General features: G+C 40.6%; 1 protein-coding gene across 5 annotated transcripts in view; it reads left to right on the top strand.

The window, feature by feature from the left end:
- Positions 1–27573, top strand: part of C25H1orf21 (chromosome 25 C1orf21 homolog) — a 208191-nt gene that overhangs the window by 62090 nt on the left and 118528 nt on the right. For 4 of the 5 annotated variants that reach the window (XM_044758790.2, XM_070497120.1, XM_070497123.1 and 1 more), the window contains exon 2: positions 14505–14723. In XM_044758790.2, the coding sequence (XP_044614725.1) occupies positions 14630–14723 (94 nt within the window). In that variant the 5' untranslated portion in view covers positions 14505–14629. Of the gene's footprint in view, positions 1–14504; positions 14724–27573 lie in introns of those variants that run through there. The other variant, XM_070497122.1, reaches the window with a different exon arrangement.

Raw genomic sequence — 27573 nt, 5'->3', positions numbered from 1 at the left:
GGAGGCATAGGTCTTCCTTTTATCTCTTATAATATATCTTGGGGATGAGAATTCAGCTTTCATTAATTCATTAAAACAAAATGAGAAACAATCCCTTTCTCTCCTTGTTGTCTTCAGTTGACAGAACGTCCCTGGTAGTGGGCATCTTTGTTCATTTCCACTAAAAACGTGTGTTCAGCCTTGGGCATATAATATACACGTGAGGTATTGGTTGTTAGAGTGTTATAGATGCTGGCTAATTTGGGTTTTCCCAGGGCCAAATCCTAATTGGCAGCTTTGTGGCCTCTAGTCCTTAGTAGTGCGTACGCTTCCTATTTATATTCCTTGACACTCAGGATTTTGGAGCCCAGCAAAAAGCCCCCTCTGTTTTGTGATATTTCCATTGCTGGGCAGTATCGATTTGTGATTAGCCAAACCTGATTTGAATGCTGGGTTTGCAGGCCCGTGGCTTGCGGGTGAGTGGATATTTGGCAGTTGAGGGTACAGCTTAGGAGGTCTTGATATTCTGTTGCTAGGTTACTGAACCCTGAATTACTGGACCCTGAACACAGCATTTGTGTTCTAAAATTGTTATTTATGGTTGAAAGCAGCTGCTGTACATATTTTGAGGGGGGAGTCTGGTGAGATAGAAAATAAATAAAACTAAATAGACACAGTACATCAAAAAAAATAAGGAAATGTTTATGGCAAACTAGGAAAAGAGATTGATTCCACCTCCTCCTCCTGCAACGTTGGGAGAATTACCCTGTTCATGTTCGGGGAGTTGCTGGGCAAGCCTTTGTAGAGCCATGATGCTAACTCAGTCATGAACTAGACCTTGTAATGAAAGTCAGCCGATGTCATTGTGGGTTCTGCAGCCAGCCCTCCTGATCTAGTGGTAGGGATGGGGGCGTCAATCTTGGGGATGTGTTTTTCTTTCTTTCCCGTTGTATTCCTTTTCTACTAAATTTTCTCTTCCGTTCATAATTTTTTATCATACGGACAACAGTTTCTATTTAAAAATAACCTTTATTCAAAGAGTAATTTTACAAATTATGCTGTAATTATACTATCAACATTTGACCTTTTTAAACAGCCTCTAACAATCAGAAATTTTCAACTGTGCTCCTGGCAAAAGTTATTTTTTATGATTTCCATAGTTCTCTCATCTTGCATACTTTTGCTTTCTAGCCAACGTCAGGTAACAAATATGTATTAATCTCCTACTTTGTACAAGGAATTGCACAGTATCAAAGACATTGAAAGCGTAAGTTGCGTTGACAATTTTATAAATGAATAGGACACCAAGACAAAAAAGCACAAAACTTAACAATATAAAACACTGATACAGGAGCTGTCCCTAGGCTGTGTATGTAATTATTTCCTAAATGAGAGGTTAATGCTAACTTCAGAGGGAGAGGGCTCCCGTAGGCCAAGTTAGACTGAGATGGAAAGATAACTGTGGACGTGTCGCAGCATGGACAGGTGATGAATGGGCTGTATGGACACATGCTGATGAATTTAGAGGAGGGGAAGATCTGTGTGGCCTGGAGCCAGGGTTCTTAGATGTCATAAGACTTGTTCTGGACCTTGAAGGATGAGTAGAATTTGACTAACAAGCAGAGGTTAATGGGGAGGGCTTTCTGCTTAAGATGAGACTGTGAGCAGAGGCTGTTAGGGGTTAGAATGTGAAGCTATGTTCAAAGGTTAGCATCTGGAGACTAGACTGGGTAGAGCGAGGTAGCTATAGAAAGCTAGAGGAGATTGGAGATGTAGATGGAAAGCCTTGATTTCCACGAGACGGAGTTTAGACTTTTGTCTGGAGGCATTCAGGATTACTTATTTATTCTGCACGTATACTGAGCTAAGCACTCTTAGAAGCTGGAGGTACAATAGGGAGAAAGAAACATACCGTCTGCGATTCAGGGAGTTTACACTCTAGACTAGTGGAAGTGATAGACAGGCAATTAGGAATTAAGACTACCCTGCACTATATGAGGGCTATGAAGAGGAATTATCAGGTGCTCTGGGACCTTGTGGGAGGGGCAGCTCACGCAGACCAAAAGTTGGCCAGGCAGAGGTGAGGAAGGAGAGTCTTCTGGGGTGGGAGGGGTAGCCGGTATAGAGGTGGAAAGACAAAGGCCAGCGTGCTGCTCGCTGTTGAGAGGAGCATTTGTTGAGTTCCTACTCTCTGCCCAGCAGGGCACCTGACATAGCAGGGGAGACAAATATAGTAGAGGATTTCTGTCCTCAAAGGCACCTTATATCTCTTTAGTGAAAGATATCTAAGAAGCACCAAATTATTGACTCCATAAGTAAGAGTTTAAGAAAGAAAGAAAATTGAATGGAGGCGTGGAATGGTGTGAAGCCTTCTTCCTGGAAAAGTAGAGGCTTAAACAGAAGTGGAGAGGTGGGCATGTGAGCAGAATATTGAGGGAGAAGGCTGGTCTGTGAGACCCACCTGATGTGATGAAGAGAATGCTGGTTACCTTGGAGCAGTAGGAAGAGCGACAGGGGTTAATGGGTCTGGGTCCTGGGGGACCCTGAGTCACCTAAACTCCTCAGTCTTCAGTTTTTTCATTTGTAAACTTAGGAACTTGATCTCAGTGATCCCTGAGAGCATGTGTAGCTTAAAAGTCCAGGTATCTTGGGCTTTACCACAGAGGCATCATGAGTCCTGGCAGATTTTGGACCAGGGGAAAAACCTGACAGAATCAGTGCATTAAGAATCTTAATTTGTCTTTGTTGTAGAAAATTAATGGGTTAATTACTAAATTATGAGAAGTATAATGTTTCACTAAAAACTTTAATCATGTTCTGATGCTTTTAAAACTGCCAGCAGGATCATCCTGATGTCCACTGGACATTGCCTTGTGAATTTTTCCTCTCTCAAAGAAGCAAAAAACAAAAAACGTGGCCTAGAAAAGGCTGATGAACAAGTGAGAGGTGTAAAGGCTGGGTCCAGAGCCTCATCTACAAATACAAATTTTACTTTGGTTCCTAAAAAATTCTTTAAGATTTTCAGGGACATCTTGGAATTAGAAAATTTACGTCTTTTATTTTTGCAGTTCTGTTCCTGGGTGTTAAAAAGGCCATAATGTAATAGAGGTGATAGAGGGGTGACATCCTCTCTGAAACAGGAGTACTAAGGAGCTTGCTAGATGTGCCTTTGTGACATGCAGGCCCAAAACTGCCTCAGCCAGGCCACCCACTAGAGGTCCCACAGAGATGACAGCTGGGCAAAGGCCTTGTTAGAATAGTATGTGGTCAAATCCTAAATGTAACCTATTTCTGTTATACCTTTCTCCAATCAAAGGGTTTATCAGCAAGCCGTGCATTTAGTTCTTTACTCAGATGAAGACTTGAAACTTTCATGCGTGGGTCTGGAACTGAATGTGGATCTCTTGGAGAGTGTTAATGCCACGAGGTACTGGCTGATGTGTCTTAATGCTCAACTGCTGGCCCCAGTTGTCTTGCTCCTGCCCACAGTGTGCGGTGCTGCTGAGCGTGTCACTCCAGGCTCTTTCTCTAACTACATTTTGCTGGACAAGTAGGAAGGAACATCATGTTCACTAATTATGCTACTTCAAGTGGGGAACATTGGGCTGATTTAAAATAATTATTTTAGAGTAGACTGCAAAATTTGGTAAGATTTACGAGGTCATAATACCTCATAACCTGTAACCCTATATGTTCTTCAATAGCTTTTCAGTGGCTAAGGAAGGACGTCAAGGCTAGAGAAGACTTCTTGCCATCCATTTTACGTTTTTGTTGTGTCAGACCCACTAAACACCACAGAAATGATGGTAGGTGCAGTGGAAAGACTTGTCAGTGCAGTCATGAGCAAACTCGTCGGGGCAGGAGAGCATCTGCTGGTGCGTTAGAAGGGAGTAGCCATTGCTCAGCTGACTTTGCTTTGTCCTCCTGGATCTGTTCTCTGAACTTCTTACTTTTTTCCTTTAAGTAGATGATTGCACAGATTGTGTTTCTGGCCGAGCTTATGAAATCAATGAAATTCCCAAAAGTCTTGTGCATCTCTTGAGGGCAGTGTGAGAACTGAGGTGCTGTTTTGTTTCTTTGTTTTTTTTTTTTAACTCATTAGGTTAAAGGGGCATTGATTTGTGCAACCTGAAAATGATATTTATAATTTCAACTTGTTTGGCTTTCTGAGGACATCATCCTTAAATAGTTCTTTGTTGTGGAGAGCTAATCAAAGATTTAAATTTCAACACACACACACCCCCCTTGATTTTTCAGGTGGGTGACTTAGAAGCAGTGCTAAACATCTCTAGGTTCTAATTAAGTCAGGAAATCACATCAAGGTCTGGCTGACTTATCCGTTTTGGAATCTCTGGTCCCTGGTGGAATGTTGAGAACAAAACAAGTTCCTAAAAAATGATTGTTGCAATAGATAAAGAGCACAGTTTTCTGGGGGCAGGTTAGGGCCAACTGTGTAAGTGCCAAAAACCTTTCAAAATTCCGTTATACTAGTATAATATTACATATTACTCCCTTCCTGTCTTTTTAGGGGATGTATACTGAACTTAAGTTTCAATTGCCTGTGATGGCTCTGCTGAACGTTTTTAACTTCAGTTACTGGCGATGTACTAAAGAAGTCACTGTCCATGCAGGTGACCTGGGACGTGGGGCTGAGGAGAGCTCCCTTCCTTAAAAGCAAGCCCTCGACATATTTCTGTGAAAAGAGGTTTCCAAGAGAATTCATCAACTCAACATCTGTTGCAGACCTACTGTGTGCCTGACCTGTGCCAGAGGGAATATAGAGAGGAATAATTAGGACATGGTCGTGACCTTGGACGTCTGCCTGGTGAAGGAGACAGATGCATAAACACATAATAGCAGGAAGATATGAGCTGCACAGTCATCAAGGCTGTGACAAAACTTGGGAGAGCTCCCTGACCTTCAGCTGGTCTGCTCGCAGCAGTCTTTGCCTTCGGAGCCCTGGGATGTGCCACACAGAGGCCGCCTTCCCCATCCCCAACACTGCAGAAACACTGGCACTGCTCAGGGCTCTCTTTGCAAGTGCTGCACTCGGACCATAAGCTTCTCCTGCTACAGAACTGCGTCTCTTGGTTTCTGTCCGTGTTCGATCTGCCTGCTTATCATTGGTACAATTCCTAAGACCCACCCAGCTGCCACAATTAACCTCTCATCTCTCTTTCCATCTCTTCTTTCTAGTCTCTTTTGCCTGTGCCCCTTTCTTCTTAAAGTTCTTCACCATCCCATTAGGTAATAATGATGACCATGATGATAATAAAAATAGCAATCACATACTGATTGTTTACTAATTGCCAGGTGCTGTCCTAAGCACTTTACATACATACATCTCACCTACTCCTCTCAAAATTGATGCGATCTTATCCCTTCTTGTAAATGAGGACCCAAGGCGCTGTGAGGTAAATCACTTGCCCAAAGCCACACAACTCCTTTCCCTCGATAATCACAAAATATTGGGTATAATCTTTGCATTTCTAGAACTTTTATGATGTGTGTGTATGAGGAAGAGAGAGAGAGACTGAGTCCTTCACCAACGAAGAGGTTTTATTTGATTGCTTTCTTTAAGTTTTCAGGGCACTTCCAGATCTTTAGCTCTTTTGGATGGAACTTGAAAGTTCTAGAAGGCAGGATTTCTGATAGCCAAGCCTTTCCCTTAGGGATGTCATTTCAGTCAGCAGCCTCCTGCCCAGCAGGAGAGTGGCAGGTTTGCTGTCACTGGATCCTCGCTGACTCCTTGGACCTGGACTAGTGTGGCTTGAGGCAGATGGAGAGAGAGATCTTAGACCAGAGTTTGCACGAGTCTGTCATGGATGATTTCGTTTATTTTAGTAGGGAGGAGAAAAAAGGCGGAAACAGGTTATTTGGGAAAAGAAGAATGATGTATGTTTAGATTTTGAGGGAAACACGTTTTCATTGTCTAGAATTCAGATCGTTTCAAAGTATTACTATCTTACTTTGTTATTTATATTTCTGAGGATATTGTATATATCCATACTCAAATGTTAGTACCAAAGTCCTCAAATAAAATATAAGCAGTCTTTTTTATTTTTAAACGATTCTCACATTTACTCCTATTGATGAATTTAGATGATACATCTTTCGTGTCTATTGCTCATGTTTCTTTTTATCCAGCACAGTAACCAGCTGAAGACTGAGATATAAGCCATGTCAGCAGTAATTTTAGAGATTGAATTGAGTAAAAAATATGGAACACACTAGTCTTGTATATAAGTTGAGGCTCTCTAATTCAGCGATGAAAACATCGTATGTGCTTTTCCGATATGTGCATCAGACAAGGATGAATGTGTTCAACTCTTGTCTTCGGTACCACGGAAGTAACATTAAGATTTCCGAGGGATTAATACAGCTGCAGTTCTGTTGTAGTTTATGGTGTTAAAGAGGATCAACAGCTCAAAACTGACATGACATCTGTTTCACTGTCCTTCTCATCAGTAAATGCTTACCAAGGGTCTGCTGAAACCAGTACATTACACTGAATGTTCCTAAATCTCTTGTTGCATAAAATAAAGCTAGGACAAGCACTAATTTAATTAGCTTCAAATACCCTTTGCCTTTCGAGAACATCTCCAATCCTTTCTTTTCCTGCAATGCGTATTAGTCAGTGGAATTTTATTTTACTTTATTATGTTTATGATTTGTTAGCCCTATTTGAATGCTAACCCTTCAAGGTGAGGAATCGTATCTGTTCTTCACAATATATTCACAAGATATCACCCAGATTGCCCAGGATGTTCTTCACTGGCCATTCAGGAAGGATCACGAGTTACTTGCTTAGATTAAAATCAAATTGTGCTTTTTTAGTAATTCATACTTATTCTACTTTCACTTTCTAGTCATTTATTGATTTTTATTTTTCCCATTCCATCTGTTTTCTCCATCTATTTCTGATTTCCACCCATCTATGGTCTGGGTGTCCTTGGGTTAGGCCAATGGGGCCATCTGTAGGAGCCTTCTGGGCAAACCGATTCCACCCAATGCTCGTGAAAAGCAGTGGGTCTGAAAGGTCATGCCCTGCACTCGGCATAGCAAAGTATGCACAGAAGAATATTACCTTGCATTTATAAGTGCTTTTCAAAGCATTTCAGTATCTACGTAGATTTTCAAAACAATCCAAGAAAAGAGGGAAAACTACTATTATTATTGGGATACTGACAGGGAAGTCACGTGATTTGTCCCAAGTCACATGGTGAACCAGTGGCACAGCTGTCAAGAGACCCCAGTCATGGGTGTCATAGTACAGAAGGCTCCCCGCTGACACAGGTTGACAACTTTCCTGCAAATACCCTTGGTATTCTGAGTCTTGGAAGTGGAAAGAATAAAGACACCTCAACATCTAGGAGTATCTGCAATTAGCCTTGATCACTGAGGAGCAAAGCTAGAAATGGCACAGTTCTTCTGCATAGGTTCACCCTGTGGTGAGTGGGTGACTTTAATCAGGATCTGGTGCTTTCCTCTCTTGCCTCCCCAGAAATCATGTCAACCATGTGTGAACTTACGTGAACATATACAAGTAATACAAGAGTTGAGTTTTCAGGTGCAGGATAAAGGCACTAAACTCGTAAGTCCTTAGCTGAAGAACAATCCTTCCACAAGCTTTTGCTATCCAGCTCCCTACAAGAAACATTTAAAAAATTCATTTTATTTTGATTCATTAAAGGCAGGACAGAGAGGAGGAAATAGGAGAGCTAAGCTTTGTTCATTTTTTCCACTTTATATGTAATTGAAATCAACACCCTCAGGCCAAAACATCATTGGTAATAATCTTTAGGTCTCATAGCGCTTCCTGAAATTTTTGAGGTTTCAGACATGCAAGTATTGGATGAGGTTTGAAAACAAAGCTTGTAAATAAATGGAGTCTAGGTAAGAAATGGCCTTTTTGTAAGAGGTGATTTCATCCTTAGCATCACTCAGGCGTATGTTCAAGTAGATCATTGAGTCAAAGAGAGAGGCTCAGAGAGATGAAGCCCAGCCTTGGTCCTGAGGCGGGCGTGACGCCTGAGACCAGAGCTCAGCATTTTCACTCCCACTCCAGGGCTCTTGCTGCGTGCCACCTTGCCTCCCCCTCCCACACCTCACTGTGGAAATTCAGCAGGAATGTGTCCTCTCACGTAGGACTTATTGTTAGGTTTCTGAGAGACACCTCTGCCCAGTTATTGTTTGTATAAATGAGAGTTTTCCCGTAAAGAAAGCAGAAGCCAAAATTCCTGTTTCTTTGGAATTAATAGCGTATTGTCAATTGTCATGCCACCAAATGAGTGTGAGGCAAGGAATGACTGTCCCTCGTGATGCCAGCCATTGCTGGTAACAGGAAGGTTTCACTTTTGCAGATTATCCTCATGTCAAATGTGACATCTCTCTGTGTATTATTTTTAACATTCACAATGAAATGTGAGACGGTGTTAACAGTAGCCCAAGGATAGCAAAGTCTCAAGATTAGAAATCACTTTTAAGCTGCCTTTCTTCTTCCCCCCAGTGGGCTGCTGTATTAACACTCATTACAGCAAAACAGAGCAGATGGGCAAACAGGCTGATTAGTTATTTATATATATATATATTTTTTTTTTCTTCATGGAGCTTAGATGTTGGCTCTTTCTTCAGTGAAAGAAGAGTTTTTAGATGTTGCCTTGTCTTGATTTCCCTTTTTAATCAGAGGAAGAAAGGGGGCACTCTGCTCCTGATCTATTAATAATGTGGCTATATCCTTTTCTTAACTGCTGACTGCGTAGCTCTCTGTGTACCTATTGCAAGCAGAATTTGATTTCTTTCCAATCCTCCAAGCTGCATGTGGTGTATTCATGTTCTTTCTGGCCTAGGATTTCTTTAGAGAGTTTATCACTTTGAATTCATTTTTTAGAAGTGTCTTTCTTGACAAGGAAACTGTCTACAGTATTTTTGGCTTTTCCATCCAAAATAAAAAAGTCCTTGACTAATTGGTGGAAAGTGAAATTATCCATAATATCACATAAATAGAAATATTTTCCCCTAACCTTTTTTGAAAAAAAAGGTCAGATATCTCTTTGATTTTTCTCAAAACAGATTTTACTTTTTTCTCCCCAATTTTATAAAAGTAGGTTTTTTGATCAAACTATGCTTCCAGTTCAAAAAATTAAAGTAAAGAAAAAAGCCATCAGAAATCTCACTCCTGGGTATATATCTAAAGATAAGGAAATCATTCTCTTGAAGAGATATCTGTACTCCCATGCTCATTGCAGCATTGTTCACAATAGTCGAGATATATATGGAAACAACCTAAGTGTCCATCAGCAGATGAATGGATCAAGAAAATGTAAAATATATATGCAGGAATATTATTCAGCCTTAAAAGAAAAGGAGGGCCTGCCATTTGTAACAGCATGGGTGAACCCAGAGGGCATTATGCTAAGTGAAATAAGGCAAACAAAGAAAGACAAATACTGCTTGCTATCACTTATATGTGGAATCTTAAAAAAAAAGTCAAACATAGAAACAGACAGTAGAATGGTGGTTGCCAGGGGCTGAGGGGTGGGGGAAATAGGGAGAGACTGGTAAAACGATAAGGACTTTCAGTTCTAAGATGAATAAGGTCTGAGGATCTAATATATAACATGGTGACTATAGTTGATAACACTGTATTGTATAATTGAAATTTGCCAAGAGACTAGAACTTAGGTTTGCACCAAAAAAACAAAAAAGGTAAATATGTGAGGTGATGGATGTGTTAATAATCAACTCAACAGTGGAATCCTTTCACCATGTGTATGTATATCAACTCATCATGTTGAACACTTCGAATATATCGCAATTTTATTTGTCAATTATACTTCAATAAAGTGGAAAAAATAAAAATAAAGTGAACTCGTGAACATTGAAAAAAAGAAAAAAACCATAATCTTTCCTTATAGAAAGACAAACATATCACATTGTAGGTAATAGGTATTCATAGAAAAGCAGTAGACTTACTTGTATACAGAAAAGAACGTTCTCGTGTTATAATGTGAAGTATTCTGGAACAATAATTCCCCGCCTGATACCTAAAGTATTACCTAGAGCGGCTTGAGCCATAGTGTAAGGAGAGGAAGGATAAACATGCATGGTTACACATTTTTTAGTCCTTTTTTAAAAAATTTGAATTGGATTTACCAATTTGCTAATGTATTTTATCAAAAGCAGGAGAAATATCCTATAAAGATGGCACTAAATTGGGTTAGCTCGTAGCATTGTGAATAGGGACTACAACTTCTAATGATATGGTACAGGATATGTAGCCATACAGTCATTTGGGGAGACATGTACACAAAGCCATGGGCAATTATTTGGACCCCATGGTTTTAGAGGTCCCTGATGATCCTATCTTATAGATTATTTAGTTTAAAAAAAAATCATCCTCAATGGAACTTGGTATTAGAAGATTCCATCAAACATCAAAGAGATGCTTCAGTTTAATTTCCACACTCGGATCTGTATCTTCAGAAACAGCATGCTGCTAATAACAATACGTGAAAATGAGACTCTCACATCTGCTGGGTGTTCAGTCCCCTCGTGCTCATTTGCGCCATCAGACTTACCTCTCTGAGTGGTGTGGTTTCAAGGAGGTAATGAATAGAGGGTGTGGGGGTTGGGAGAGAAAAGCTGAACAAAGCTAATGGAAACTAAAAAAAATGCTAGGGTTTATGTGACGGATAGTACAGACCAAAGGGAAGCTTTTTTGAGCAGTTTGTCGTAGGAGTCATTAGGGACATATTTCTGAAGGTCTGCTGGATTTGAGGTCTCAGTTGGATTGAGGTCAACTGAGAGAATTTTCAATAGAAATGAAACCTTGACATTACATCAGGCTATAAAAGAGGTGCAGTTCAGGGGTGTTTTAATAATGTTTCTTCAGCTGTGGTCAGGTCTCAAACCTGACCTTTCTTGACATTCTGTCTCTCAAGGCTGCTTCAGGTGCCTGTGGGGTGAACTCCCCTGTCATCCTGTACTTAACCTGCAATAGCTGTACCACATTATTGTGAAACTGAGATTTCTAATACTCTCCTTTCGCTGAACGTTCATATTCTTTAGAGATAAGGAGAAAAACCACGTCTTGCCTTGTTTACCCCTATGTATAGCCAATGCCTACCAAACTCGTGTCTGTCACTTAGTAGTTTTCAATCAATATCTGTTCAGTGAGTGAATGATTGGACCATTGTTTATGTGCAGAATCCAAATGACGTGGTAAAAAACTTCCCCTAGTGGTCCAAGGTTAACTTTGAGAGTTGGAGATCATCTGCCTTTTAAATGACGTCATAATTATCATCTTCAAAATGGGCAAAATATTAAAGTATATTTCTGATGAAATTGGAAAACTTGAAAACTTCTGTCTTAAAATTAAATTACTGCTGTAAAATATGTAGTGTGTATGTTTCAAAAACAAAATATACACCTATTTCTGATTTGGAGAGAACTCCTATTGAGCAATTGTACTTTTTAAGAAATATAATTAAAGGGAAACTTCCTGAGTGATCAGTTGAATTGGATGTAAATCGTATGTAATCTGCTTGTTAACAAGCCCCTCACTTTCATTGCTGAATAACTGAGGAGTCTTTTGAAAAATTCTTGTATGTTTTAATTTTGTTAGCCTGCTGCAGTGTGTTTCATTTTCATATGATCTCAACTTTTTAAATTCAAGTAAGATTTTTTAATGCAAACTTTTAAAACACAGAAGAGACACCACACACAGCTTTTCAAGGGTAGCAAAGAGTAATTTGCATCTTAGATTCTTACATTTACTTCTCGGAGAGCACGTGAGGCTCCAAACGTGAAATTGGAAAGAGAAGGAAGAAGGTGAGAGGACTCCCAGAGAGGACAGTTGTTGTCTCTGGGTTCTCAGTGTCCGTGGGGAATTTTGTTAAGTTTCCCACTCTCCTTGTTTTTATTTTAAGAGGTGGCAGTAGACAGGCAGGCAAGGCAAGGTTTCCCCTCGCACTTCAGGCCGCTCTCCTGTGTAGGTGTGAGGTTGTTTTCCCACATTCCTTTTTGAAAAGTGAGGAATTCATTCTGGGAGCCCACACCTGTTACCATACATGGTGATGCTGGAGATGAGGAGTAAGGCGGCTGCTGCCCCTGAGAACGTGCTGGCTGGGAATGCAAAGCAGCAACAACCACAATTGCAACAACCACAGCAACAACGCTTAGCAGCTAGCTGGTTAGAGAGGTGTTTCCGCCATCTCCTACCTTTAGAACTGAATCCTGTCTCCTATCCCTCTTGTCTCATATTTCAGCAATGTTTCCTCAAGCTAGGATAGGTTGACAGAATGGATTTTGACAGTACTAATTTAATATCTCTCAAAGTGTGCTCAAATTTGGATCAGAAAGACTTCCTATGTCTTATGACATTTTATAGTTTATCTTTATTAAGTTGGATAAAGTTAGCAAGTGCTCCTCTAGGCCCTTCACAAAGCATCAGCAGTGCGGGCCTTTTCTCTGCCCTACTCCCAACCCCACCTTGACTCCTCTGAATAAGCGCAGGGAAACAGACACACACACGCGCGCACACACACACACACACACGCTGTGCTCGTCCACATTCTGGTGTCTTAGCTCAGGCTTTTCCTTGCATCTGGGTGATGCTACTATCCTTTCAGCCTGGCAAATTTTTACCAAACTTTTAAGACCCTACAGAATACCACTGTCTCTTTTAATTCCTGCCTTCACCCAGTCAGAATTTAATCTGCATTTTTGAGTTCTGCATTGTCATGGGTTCTTGTGAGACCTCTATCAGGACACTTACTACACTGTATTGTGTGTATTTTTAAAAATTTTCATCTCATCTCCTCCATCAGGCCCCTGAGCTCTATAGACCAATATGAATAGACCATCAAGTTGAAATACTGTAGCTTTAACAACATTCCTGCTAAATATCATCAGAATAGTTGTGTGTGTGTGTGTATTCCATATAGCCCTAAAAAGATGAAAATGTGTTAACATAAGGTTACCTAATAGTGTAGAGAAACTATCTAGGAAAAACAAATCTTCCTTGTTTGTAAAACTTCACCAACTAACCCTATTCTTTCTGTTAATGATTTAATATAACCAGTGACAGAAAATAATCTGAAGAACTATACAAAGATGTGGCTAGTGTTAACACTATAGAGTCAACATTGAAATTTGTATTCACTTGGCTTCATTTGAGATCATTACCTTTTGTATCTAAGTTCACTGATTAGATTGACTTAGAATTACCTTTTCGTAAAATTCCCTTTACTGAGATTTTATGGTTTAAATGGTTAGATTTCTACATCCATAGATGTCGTTCGTGTTCTAGGAAGGAGGGCTTAGGGGCCGCCATCTTGTTGGAAGAGAAAGCTTGTGGCTGCATTTTGGAGGCACTGTTTTGAAGACTCAGAAACATCAGTTGTTCGTAAAGGGGAGAGGCGAGTAGTGGGGTGGCGTTGCTAATGAAGATTAAAAGCAGTGGCTTGATGCTGCTTTTGTCTGCTATGGGTGTGAGGAGGGAAGGGCCTATATTACAGTGGGATGGATGGAGACGAAGGAATGGAGAGGAGAGATGTTTCAAAGGAAACGTGTGAGACTGGAATAAGTCATCTGCAAGACTGGAATGGCTGGCTAAGGATGATGAAAGAATAAAATAAATAAAAATGAGCAAATTGAGCATAGTAAACCCTGAGAATTCAGGCAGCAACCTTGGGTGGGGCAAGGGAAGGTAAATTCACTCCAGTTAACTACGGGGTTGTCTCCTTCGTGGTTTATCCATAAATCCTCTTTCAGCCTTTACTCGAGGTCAGATAGAGGTGCAAATGCTCTGAAAGAGGTAGACAACTGCCTCGTTTATTTTTCTTCATATTCCTACATCTGCTCAGTCCTTCTGACATTCAGCTAGCTAAGCAGAAAATGGACAAAAGTGAGTTCAAGTCCTTTCTCCATTTGCTTCCTTTATTCTCCAAAACAGTGTCACCTCAGGAGAAATAAAATATTGAATTATTTACAAAAGTCACCAGAAATGTAGAAACTAGCCCATGTTTCAGCCTGAGGAAGAAGGCCACCTCCTTCAGGCAAAATTTGAGGAGCTGGAAAGAGCTGGCCTGCAGGGCAAGATGGGGAAGATGGAGAACCTTCCCCAGCCTCCTGACCTGGGCGGATCTCATGAATGTGCCTTCCTTACTCTCAAGGTTTTTGAGATTTCAGAGCATTATCAAACATATATGCACTTTAAGTGTATGTGTGGCAATTTGTACTGTTCAAATATTTATTTGAATAAATAAATCTGTATTTATAGTTATCTCCTCAAAAAGTTCAGTCGCGTGTTGTGCAGGGGGGCAAGCCTTCTGATCTTGCTTCCTGAGTGGGAATCAGGTTAGAACGGGCCATCTTGCATTTCATTCTGCAGCTCCCAGTTGCACCCCCAGTGCCCTGGGGTCATGCAGGAATTGTAGTGTGTTGCTGGTCACACAGCACAGCGAGACACTGAGACGTCGGTTCTGTTTCAAGCCTCCTGATCTGGCTTTCTGTTCTTGCAGGTGCACACCTCTTGACCGAGTCAGCAGGAAGGTCGATTTTCTTTGTGTTTAAAGAAAAAAAAATGTCCCCGTGTCTGTAGAGATGATTTGCAGTTCAGCCCGGCTGAAGCTGACCGAATGAGACTATGGGCTGTGCCTCTGCCAAGCATGTTGCCACTGTTCAAAATGAAGAGGAAGCCCAGAAGGGGAAAAACTACCAGAACGGAGATGTGTTTGGCGGTGAGTGCCATTGAATTTGACACATGACCTGTTGCTCTAGGCCTTTCACTTTCGCAGGAGGGAATAATTGTAGTCCTGCTGTGTTATACTGTTTGGGGGCTGCTGGTGAAGGACTGATGAGATGTGATCGAAATCAATGTAGATCTTTTACATTGAATTTTCATCATAATTTATAATAGAAGACTTTGAGGAGGGTTATGGAGGATGCAGGAGCTAGCATTTAAATCAAGCTTTAAAGAACTAGTAAGATCTAAATAGGTACATAACACAGCAGCCACAGGGTGTCCTGGTCAAAGAGAGTGTAAGACTGAAAACATAGAGGTCTGAAAGTGGAGTGAGTGAGGATTTATAAGTGAGGGAGTGAGGTATTTTCTTTTGGGAGTTAATAAAGAGTTTCTCTTTATGTAAATTAGAAATTTTCAGATTAAAAAATAAAAACACCACGAGTTAACTAATCATCTTTTAACCTTTCTATGACGATTCAAAGTGGTTTTAGAATATCTAGCACAAAGGTCACAAGCTGCCAACTCCTGGCCACATCTGGCCAGCAAATATATTTTCTTTGGCTCCCAGAGAATTTTAAAATAAAAAGCAAGGCAGCCTTTAAAAATCAGGATATTTCACATTAAAACCCCAAATTTCATCAGAAGATCTGGGAACACTGAGTCTTTGTTCCCTGAGGCTACAGTCAGCAGATGCCCCTTCAGCCAGGCTGTGGCCTCCAGTGCATTGCTAAGCCATCCCCTTGAACGCACATCAAGCCCAGTTCACTCCTTGACCTTACCTACCTGGCCACTCACAGGCTTTTGAATTTGCCTTATCTTGAGTTTGTCCCTTGGAAGATCAATTATTGCTCTGATGAAGTGTGGCTATATGTTAGTAAAAAATTACAGTTAATACAAGGCAGATGAAGCAATTTTTGCTGAATTACTTTTCCAGTAATACCTACTACTTGACATTTGCATGGAATGTTTATTCATAAAACATAAAAGCACCTCTTCATCTCTTAGTCGATAAAGAACCTCATTGGAATAATGTTTACATGTAAACAATTGAAGTTGCACTATTCAGGCACTGTCAGATAATTCTACTGCATTTAGAATCTCCAGCTTTTGATCCAGTGTGATGGTTGCTTCAGTCTCCTGGGGAAGAATTGGGAATGCTGTGGAAGGGCTAATGCTCTGCTAAAAGTGGACTAGTGTATATGGGGAGGAGGACTTTGTTTTGTTTTGTTATAAGGAGAAGTACTTGTTGCCTGGAACAGATTTGCTTCTAGTGGTGACTACCTATAGAATTTAGAACTGGAGAAGAGTAACATATGAACATCTTCATAAACTGGAATCCAGATCAGTGAAACCACAGTTTCTGGGAAAACAGCTAATTGGAACTAGAGTCCTAGTGTCACCCTCAAACACTTAACTTTTAAGAGAAAATAATCTAATATCAGGGATCTGTTTAAACTAACTTCTATGTGATATTCTGTGTCATTATCATTTCTGTGATAAGAGCTACCATGTATGGAGCCGCCACCATATGTCAAACACCGAGAAGCATTTACATTCATTTTCATGTTGAATTTTCACAACAATCCTGTGAAGGATGTGCCATCCCAATTTTATATATTTGGAAGCTGAAGCATGGGGAGACTAACTGGTCCAAAGCTGCCTAGCTACCAAGTGATAAAATCAGATCTCTCAGACTCCAAAGTTCATGTTTTTTTCTCCATGTTGTTTCCTGCTGCCCTGCTGCCTCCCATTGGTCACTCATTCTTTAATGCAAAAAATTTTGACTGGCCTGTACACTGTGTGTAAGACCTTTTGGTAAATGCCATGGAGGATGCAGAGGTAAATAATACATAAACCTTGCTTTCTAGGACTTTATAAGACGATAAGCAAGTGTTATAAAGCAGAATAAGCCAAATACCAGAAGAGGAAAAGACATACATCAGGATAAGAGTCAGGGGGATGGAGAGATAACCTTAAAAGGCAGGATCAGAGCAGATTTCTTACAGAGGTGACAGCTGAATCTGGCCTTAAGGGACTGGAGAATCTAAACCTGTCAGAGGAAGGGTGCAGGAAGTAAATGGATGAGGAAAGGCTGGAGACATATTCAAGAATTTTAAATAATCCAGTTTGAACAGAATATAAAATATAAGTGAGAGAGAATTGGCTACCAAACTAAGTTAGGGTTAAATTACGGAGAACTTTGAATACCAAATTATAGTCTTTAGAAAGATAATCTTAGACTATAAGTGCAAAACTCAGTGATATTCAATACATTGTACTTATATTCTTCTTGGCAATGAGACCACCTAACCATCCATTGGCTAGTTTAGTTATAGCCAAGAAGACTGTCTATTGTTCTATGTATTTTGCAAATATCAGTATCTCATAAAGGAGCCTGTATTAGTCAACTATTACTGGGTATTAAACAACCTGAAGATGTCAGAGGCATTCAACAGTAAGCCTGTCTTTCTTGATCACGAGTTGGTGGATCAGCTGGAGTGGCTCTGCCCCATGTCTCTCTCATCTTCCTCCTGGGACCAGTGAGCCAAGGGGGATATGCTCTCCTTTTACAAAAAGCTAAAAGTGCAAGTGATACACATGATGACCCTTACGCTTGATCTTAGAGCTGGCACTCTGTCACTTGCATCCACATTTTACTAGCCAAATCAAGTCACATGAACAAGACAAGAGACAGCAAAGTACATCTGACCACAGTACATTCACGGCAAGGGTGTGGATGTAGAGAATGGTCCAGAATTGGGGGTAATAATTCAGTCCACTCCAAGCCTGCCTAGACATTGTTGTCTACCTGGCTCCATGCAGTCCATGCCATAAAGTGCAGATAAGGCCACTGCTATCTTTTATTCATCCTCCCAGTATACTTGAAGTTTTATTCACTCCAGCATTCATCATCTTGTTACTCTTTCTAACATAAACATTTGCAGGTTTGTGGCATGGCGTTAAAAAAAGCAAGAATATAGGGAGGGAGAGAGCTTCATGAACCAGCCAAGGGAGGTAGTTTTTCCAGTCTTAGAGGGCTCTGGGGGTAGAGTTATCAGAGTCCAGTGTGAACATCAGTGCCAGTGTTCTAGATGTTACTGAATGCTAGAGTTTGAATATGACAAGACACAGTCCTATCTGTGTTTCTCCAGTTAAATTAGTTTGCTAGCAGAACTGCGCAAAATCCCAATATGATCACAGATGGTCACTGATGAATGGTGGATCTGGCTCACTTTTAACAATTTGATATCTTTTGTCACCCATTATTTCTGTGATCTATTACCACATAACAAAGGGCCCCCAACTTAGTGGCTTAGCAGCACCCATTTATTATTTCTCACGATTCTGTAGGGTGGCTGGAGTTCATCTGCCATTTTTGACTGGGCTCAATTATGCAGCTGCATTCAACTGGGAGCTCAGCTGGGCTCAGCAGACCAAGATGGCTTCAGGCCTCTGTCCACCAGGCCTCTGTTTCCAGCAGGGTAGTCAAACTTTTCATGTGGTGGCAGGCTTCCAAGAAAGGAAGTGGAAGCTGCTGGGCCTCTTAAGACCTGGGCTTGAAAGTCCAAGTATGTCACTTTCGCTGCATTCTGTTGCTCAAAGCAAGTCACAAGATCAGCCCAGAGTCAGGGGAACACTAAGGCTCTCCATCGCTTGAGACTGTGTCTACAGGGCAGGTAGAAATGGTTGGGAGCATCTTTGGTGACCTATTACCATTGAGAAAGGCAATGAGAACTCCCTGAAGTGGTTTATAGTCCAACCTGGACAGTTATATTCTGCTTTCTAAATCACTCTATTTTTCACTGACTAAAGTAGCCTCATTCATTTTTTAAAAGCTAGATGTTTTTAAATATTTAAAAAATATTATTACTACATGTTGTTGAAGAGTTGACAGAGTCTGTGAAGGGTGGCATATTTGGGGAAGGCTCTGAAATATGTGTCTCTGAGTGCGTGTACACACATGCATTCGATCCTTTTCCAAAAGGTGTTAATTTAATTTCAGAGCTTCTAAGGACATGCTGGGGAGCATTGATAAGCAATGTGCTTATAATTCCTGTTTTTCTGAAGCCGTTTGGTCTCCGTGATGTTTTGGTTATTTAGCAGACCAACCACTCCAAATGTGTGTGACAGAATTTCTGTAGGATATTCCACCATCAAGGAGTAAGTGACTAATGGGCATCTTGACTCCTAGATTTCTTAGAATTCAGGAGATCCTTGATGTGGAACTTTGTCACTGACATTTACCTAGAGACTTTCTTTCACTTTGTATATCAAGCGTAAAAAGTTTCAGATCTGAAGTTGCGGCTCACCTACCGGTGGCCCTTTCAGAAATAAAATCCAGGTCAGAAAGCTCCATCTCCAGATTGGAATTTTGCTTCCCTTGGTGATCAGGGCAGATGTGAAGAGTGGTCAGCACATCTGCTGAGGTCATTCAGAGGACAGCTAAGCAGATTGCCAAAACTAGCTTGCATAAAATAGGTGACCAACAGGTTCAAGTTATCATGAACTAGTTAAACAAGTTCTAAGGAAAGCCAAGTGCTTATTGGATTCCTTTCAACGGTCATTCACTTAGACTATTAAAGTAGGTGCATAGAACAGATTCAGGCCTTATTAGGCAAATTAACATGTCAAACCCGAGATCATTATCTCTTCTGCAGCCCACTCCTAAGGGGGGAAACTCTTTAGTTATATTGACTTCCTATTTGCATGAAGGTCACCACTGTGCTTCCAAAAACGTAGGCTTTAATCTTAAAAGGCTGTAAGCTTGAGGCTTTTATCTCTGCCAGTTCCCAGATTCTGTGAATCTTACTCTCTCCCATCATCACTTTTCCCAACACCACTGTAGTTCAGGTTGTTTTAGCCCATAACCCGGATGAGTACAATGTCCTTTGAACTGATCTCCATTAGCCCCCTTTGTGGTTTGTTTGCTTCTTTGCTTGTTTTTTCGTTTAACTCTCCATTTTTTGTACCATTGTCAGACTGTGTCAGGTTTTTCTAAAGTACTCCTCTGTCCGTGTTAATTCTTTTGCTCCAGAACTTTCTATCGCGTCTAGTTCTTAGCCAGTAAAATCCTAAATCCTTAGTGAACATTCAAAACATCTGAAGATGGCTCATACCCACCTTTGCAGCCTTGCTTCCTATTCTGTCCTTCATGTTGCCTGTTCTGCAGCCAGACTGGACAGCTCACCCTGTGACCTCATCACACACCTTTGTCCCCCAGGCCCTCTGGTACACCATGACCTCTGCTTGGCATAGGCCCTTTCTCCTGCCTCACCTTTTTAAATCCTGCTCTTTTTCTAAACTTCACCCAAACTTGCATGAAGCTTTTCTGATACCTTCAGAAAGAATCTCTTTCCTGCCATTCCAGAATACTTTTTTACTTGCTTATATATTTGGTTTATTTGTTACATGTCTTATCTCATTATTTGCATGTATGTGTCATCTCTCTTATGAGCTAATTAGCCCCCTGAAGGCAGGGTCTATATGGTCTTGAAAGGACACGGGGTTCCCAGAATCCAGGAGCTGGAGGCAGAGAGATTGTTCAGGGAGCAGGCTGGGCTCTGACCATGCCAGCTCCCCCTGTGTGACTAGGTGGCCTTGATTGATGCCATGTTTGTCTTAAGGTTTTTATAAATATTCCCTTAAGTGGAGGCGCTTAGATTATTACAGTAAATTCTTCTGGAATGGTGGTGTAAGACTGAGTATAAAAGAGCAGCAGTAAAGCAAGAATGTGGCTGCTTTCTTTCTCTTGGGTTCTCTATTGCTGTGTGGCTTCATTTCTTTTCTGATCCCGGCTAAAGTAAATTGAGAACATATAACAGGGGTGTGTGTGTGTGTGTATGTGTGTGTGTGTGTGATGATGTTATGCCAATCTGTTACCCATCTGAAATACTACAGGGCCTGACTTCACAGGTTATGGTGAAGATTAAATGAGAAAATAGATCAGATTCATTCAGAAACTGAAAGCAGTTGGAGGCAAAGTAATGATGCACTGTTTCTTCCAGTAATAATTTCTGACTGTGTAAAATGAAGATTAATTAAAGATTAATTAATCTATGTTTGTGTCCATGAGACAATAACAGAGAGAATAATGTTTAACTCCATGCCATCCAGTACAGCAGCCTCTGCCCACAGGTGACTCTTAAGCACGTGAAATATGGCTAGTCCTGCTTGAGATGTGCTAAGTGAGAAATACACATAGGATTTTGAAGACTTAGTATGAAAAAATATATGTATAATAGCTCATTAATTTTTTAATTGATTACATGTTAAAAATATATCTAATATTTTAGATATATTGGGTTAAATAAATTATATTATTAAAGTTAATTTCACTAGTTTCTTTTTTACCTCTTTAATGTGGCTACTAGAAATATTTAGAGCACATACGTAACTCACATTGTGTTTCTACTGGGTAACGCTAGTTTAAGTCACTGAGAGGTAGTGTTGGTGATTGGAATTTCCTTTCCTTTCAGGTATATCAGGTTTGGAGTTTACTTTTTATTGAATCTAAGAGAAAAGCAGTTAGGCTGAGGCAGCAGCCCTCATGTTCTGCTTTAACTCTCCATAGATGGGAGGTGCACTGGGCGGGGGACGAGAGAGTCGGGGTACAGGAGGACAACCAGAGAGCAGAGAGGGAGGCAGCCTGGCAGAGGAGGAAGAACGAACTCTCTAGCTGGCTCATCTCTCTATGCTAACTAGTGGTAGTTTTATCTAATGTCACTTTTTTTGCTGGCCTAGGGAAGCTTCTGTTGACTTCTGAAGTTGTTATTTCCCAAAGGTCAGAGAGGAAGTTTTTTCCCCCCATTTCTGTTTACAGTGAGTTGGTAGAGAACCTTAACAGCAGGAGAAGTGTTGGATGGGTTTGTGGTGGAGCTGAGTCATAGTGATAAAAGCGGAAAAATATTTAAGTCAAGATGAGTGAGGAACCTGGCCCTGGGTTTAGTCTTCGAAAACTCCACGATGTCTTGAGCCTCAGAAAGATGGTAATGGCTCAAAGTGCACAGGGGACTCATGAAGTCACAGGAGTCGGCCCACGTTGGCCAGGAGTTCTTACCACGCACTTCCAAAGTCAAAGCATTTTGCCCAGTGTCTGACTCAGAGAAGGGGCTCCAAATATCTTAGTTTTGTTTCCTTCTTTTAAGTAGTACCTGGGCCATTCTGATAGGTGCTTATTACTTTGACAGGAGAGAGGAGACAAGCCTCTACCGTGAACATGGAATGGAGTGGTTGTGAATTCTCTCCTAGCAGCTGGGGTTTGTTCCAGCTCCCCCACTTCTTGTGTTGTCTTTGACAAATAACCTAGTTAGTGCCTCAGTTTCCTCATCTGTAATATGGAGATAATAGTGGCCTCCACCACTTGGAGTTGTGTGGAGGATCAAATGAGTTAACAATGGAAAACTCTTAGAACAATGCCTGGTGTGTAATTAGCAGTCAAGCATTGGTTGTAAATATAAGTGGATTGGCACAACGTCTTCACTCTTGCCTCTTGCCCTCCTCAAAAAATACCTGCTAGAATTCCATATGATGCAGAATTTAATCTAGCTGAGGGAGAGTCAGTCTGAATTTCTATTTGGAAACATTTTCTATGACAGAAAGTCAAGAAATGCTCTATACTTTCTATATTAAAAAAAAAAAGGAAAATCTAAGTACTATTTTTCCTTCCCTTGCAATTGGTACCATGAGCATGTTCTTTTAATGTTAGATGTAGACATAAGTGGAAAGTAAGATCCTTTGTCACTTATTGCTTCAAGGCAGCCTGATTACAAATGAAGGAGCTCTCAGACACCATTGGTAGGGACATGCTGGCAGGGCCTTGGGTGGCATTCCTTCAGTTTTTTGTCTTGAGAGTTTCCTTCAATTGCTCTCTTGCCCCTCCAGGTGCCTGGTCTTCTCTGTAGCTGCCTGGAGGCCTTCCTCAGGCAGAAAATAAGAGTGAACTTGGCCCTGGAGAAGGCAGTGAAGATGTTGCTGGGTGCCCCCTGACCTTCTGGTACCATCCAGTGAAAGGCGCAGGGGACTGGAGCTGCAGCCAAGGCTGCTTCTTGGCCAGGGGAAGTTCTGAGAGTGACTCAGCAACAAGAGAGAAGGTGGGAGGGTTCTTCACCCATCGCACTTCTCCTGGGAGTTATTTTCTCCTGAGTGACAGAATTCAGAATTTCAAAACAATGGCTTCTTCCTGGAATCCTGTTTGATGTGGCTGAAAGTACCTGTTTTGCCATAAGCACCTGCCTGGTAGCACCTACCTAGCAGCACACACCTGGCAGCGCCCGGCTGGAAGCACCCACCTGGCAGCACCCACCTGGTACTTAGACCTCATTTAGGCCTTGGCTCTCCTCTGTAGAGACCAGCATAGTCCCTGCCTTCTGCACCTGGAGCCTTAAATGTGGCTCTTTCTTTTATCCCTGAATTGTTAGTTGGCATCAAAAGCACGACTATTTGACTCCTATTTTATAGTTTATAAGGCCTTTTCACGTGCAGTTATTATCCCCACTTGACAGAAGAGGAAACTGAATCTAAGAGCCACGCCAGTTCACTTAACTGAGGAGATGGGACTGTGGCTAGAATTGAGGGTGCTGACTCTTGACTGAGGGAGATGCCCTCTCAGGGATAAAATATCTATCTTTGCCACCAAACCCAAACCGACCTTTGCTCAGGAGTCTTTGAGAAGTAATTGTTAACTGGCTGCTCGAGCTCAGCGTCAGCTTTCAAATGAGGGTGTCCGGAGGCTGTCATGGTAATTAGGGCTGTTTTCAGTGGACCTGAAATTCACCGTCATCGTGAATGCAAGGGCCCGAAGTCTGGCAAATCGGTTTCAAATCCTGGCTCAGCTACTAACTAACATGTAATCCTGGCAAATTACTGATGTTCCCTGTGCCTCAGTTTCCCCATCTGTATGGGATAGGGAGTACTAGTACTTACCTGCCTTCGGAGGACTGTTATAAAACTTAGATGTATCAGTGCATGTAAAGCCCTAAGGATAGCACTTGCCACATGATAACGCACTGAGTGAGTGCTGTTCATTAATATCACCGTATTAGCAGCCTTAGTTTCTCTTGATTATGCTGCAGGGAGAGCATCACCAATTTATTGCAGATGTATAATTCTCTAAACTTCTGAAGTTCATTAATTATCCACATAGTACTTATCTCTTTATTTTGTATTTTAAAATATTGGTGTTCTTATGATTTGTTCTTATGATTTCTCTGTTTTGATCAGCTTCTGTTCTGTGTAAGGTGTGCGTGTGTCTGTCTTTAAATCAAAAGACTGAAGTATATGATTTAAGAGTGGTGAATATAGTATTATGCCTTATTTCTGTAAAAATGTGGTTTAAAACAAATAATCCCATCATAGAAGTTAACAAATATATTTTCATTATCAAACATAAATCTGTGTGTGTGTGTGGTATGATCCAGCATTTTTCTACTCATGCGTTTATCTTGTGTAGTGAGGATGTTTGTAGAAGTAAGGGCATTTCTTTGTGAAGCCCCACGGAGAGGCCAAGAGGCAACAGACACGGATGAGGCTCTCAATGATTGGAATTAGATAAATGCATCCGCAACTAACTGAAATAGATGTACAAATCAGATACAATTTCAACTCATATTTTACTCTTTAAAAATATTTTCTTACTCATAAGTATAATATTAAAAATTGAATTCCCTAACTCATCTCTCCATACTAGAGCTTTTCAGATGAATCTAAAGGTTGAACTGTAAAACATGAAACCATAAAAGTACTATAAAAAGGATGGGCAAGTGTTTTTATAATCTTAGGGTACAAAATGTCTTCTTTGTAATGCCACAAAATCCAATGCCATAAAAGTTGATAAATTTGACTACATGAAAACGTAAAATCTCTGCACGGCAGCAAACCAACCAACCACCATGGACTAAGTTAAAATACAAATGTCAGACTGAGTGAGAATAATATTTGCAACACAAATAAGGTTAATATGACTAATATAAAAGGACTCTTAAAATCTATAAGGAAAGAACTAACAATCCAATTGAAAAATGGACAAAGTTTGTGACCAGGCAGTTGAAAAAGAAAAAATACAAAAGGCCAATGAACACACAGAAAGGTACCTAACTTCTTAGAAATCAAATAAACCACACCAAAAAAGGCAGAACAAAACATTTTTCACCACTCAAATTAGCAGGAAGAGGCATCTGTCTATTGCTCTAACTGGGAATGTGAAACCAGAACGGTTTTTCTGGGGCACCAAATAGTAATATATCTATAAAATGTAAATGAGCATGCCCTTTGCCCCAGCAGTCCCAATTCTAGGAATTTATCAAAGGAGATAATTGGATAAGCATGCAAACTCGTGTGCTCGAGGGTCTTTCTCACTGATAAAACATGCATGGAATACAGCCACTAAAGATTAAGGTACTCTGTATTTATTGAGATGGAAAGAGGTCTACAACACGTTATTAAATGAAAAGAGTAAGTGGTTTTACACAGCATATCTTGTTTATAAATTTTATTTCTTTAAAATATATGTAAAATTCTGTGCAAGTGCATAAAAGAAATGTTTGGAAGGCTGTTCACCAAAATATTAACAATGGCAAGCTCTCTATTGTGGAGTTTCGGATGATTCTTAATATCTTCTTTGTATTTTTCTGTATGATTTAAATCTTTTATGATTAACATTCATCATTGAGCACTATTTATTTTGATAAATATAATTTTATGTTCCCTTCTTCCAAAGGCCTTCAACTGGGCTTTCAGGGCGATGTGAAATCTATCCCAGAGGAGAGAGCTCTGTTACTAATGCCTCAGGACAACAGGGATTTGACTGATAGACCCTATCTGCATACCTGGACAAGTAAATCTGATCACTAGCGCTTGATGTTTTCATTGAAAACCTAGCAGTTAAGTTCAGTCTACTGAGCACTTCTTGAATTCTTTATGTGACTTAGGCACTTTGCTAGGCACTGGGGCTATAAAGATGGATTAAATCTGGTTCCTGCCTTTTCGGAACTGATAATGATGCAACAGATGGGCATGTCAACAGGAAATATCAGTATTGTATGAGAATAATACGGAAGAGTCTCTTATCCCAGGAGTAGGGGAAGACTCATAAAGAGGATGATTATGGTCTCAGCTGAGTCTTAAAAGATGAATAACAGACAAAGGAATAGAGGTGGGGCTGGAGTTTCAGGCTGAGAGACAGTGAGCAGGCTCAGGGGTACACTGTGCATCAGGTATATTTTGGGGAGACAGGGAAGCTTTACCAAACCACTGGGGAAATAACTTCAGAAAAATCTCACATTAGGGCAAAATTCTTAAATATTTGGAAATTTTACACTAATTTTTTTCAAAACGTGAAAACCTCACACAGACAGTACAGGAATCATAATGATGTTAGGGATCTGGAAATTGGCTGAGCATTTAGAAAACACTAGACAGATAGTCTAGAAGATTTGATGCTAATTCTTTAAGCTATCTAAGTGGTCAGCCTCACCTCAGGTTAGATAATTATAGGCCCTTAAACACTAATGCCAGAACTTGGCCTCACATACATGTTGAGACTGTATTGTCATTAAACCATCATAGAACCAGCTGAGACAGCGTGATGGTGTGGTGTTTGTCTTGTGGGAATCAGAACATGGCTTCGTTATTTATTATTGCACACTCGTGATGTCTCCAAAGTAGATTCTATATGAATCATATGTCACATGTCGATTCTTCACGTGTGGTGAACTAAGAAATACAAAAACATAACGATAGTTACTGCCTTGAGAGGCATGGAGGAAGCCCTGAGTCTTTGCCCTAATTTTTAGAGGAGAGGTTTGGGACACAGTAGGAGGTAGCAATGGCATGTCCATCCCCATGGGGCAGAGCAGGAGTAGGTCTATCATTCATTCACCCACCTGGCCTTCCTAAGCGTTCAGCTGATAAATATTTCCAATTGAGGGGCCAGCCCCATGGCCGAGTGGTCAAGTTCTGGCACTCTGCTTTGGTGGCCCAGGGTTTTGCCGGTTCAGATCCTGAGTGTGGACCTAGCACTGCTCATCAAGCCATGCTGAGGCGGCGTCCCACGTGCCACAACTAAAATATACAACTATGTACTGGGGGGCTTTGGGGAGAAGAAGGAAAAATTTTAAAAATTAAAAAAAATATTTCCAGTTGAGTAGTCTGTGATCATAAATTGGTGTCACAGTTTAATTGTGTTTCTAATAAAAGCATTCTAAACTGTGAGGACAATTGCTTCATCTAATTAAGTACTCCTAAGGCAACAATCCTCAGCCAGTGGTTGTTGATTGGCTAGTTATGAGGTTAAAATGGTTCCAGTTGAATCAACATTTACGAACAGGCCCTGTGTGCTTGTGGGTGGTAAATACAAAAGAAAAAAGTCAGGTGATCTGCCTGCAGAGTTTACTCTATTTTAGAAAAGATACCATTTATGCACAGGAAATAATTCAGCAAGAAATAGAGACTTGAAAACAGGTAAGAAAGTGCCACATAGAGCGTTGGCACAAAATGTTCCGGAGTACCATGAGCAATGAGAAAAATCAGTGTAGGCCTGCTTTAGGGGTAGAGAGGAGTAAAATTTGTTGGGAACATAAAGATATTTCCTTATCAGAGAAAACTCTAGTTGCTCTTCAATAAATCATCATTATTTTATGACCATTGACTGTAAGCTCTTTCAAGATAGTACTAATAATTTAATCCCACATCACCTTTGCCTAACGTATCATGGTGCCAATATATAAGTTGTTTGATAATAATGAACTGACATTAATATTGATGATAGCTATTACTTACCACGTTCTGTTATGCCCATTTATAGGTGAGAGAGTGAAAGCTGTGAGAAGTAACTCGCCTAATTTTAGACA

Source organism: Equus asinus, chromosome 25, assembly GCF_041296235.1.
Source record: "Equus asinus isolate D_3611 breed Donkey chromosome 25, EquAss-T2T_v2, whole genome shotgun sequence".
NCBI lineage: Eukaryota > Metazoa > Chordata > Mammalia > Perissodactyla > Equidae > Equus > Equus asinus.
The sequence above is the reverse complement of the archived record's forward strand: the minus strand, read 5'-3'. Positions and strand labels throughout refer to the sequence as shown.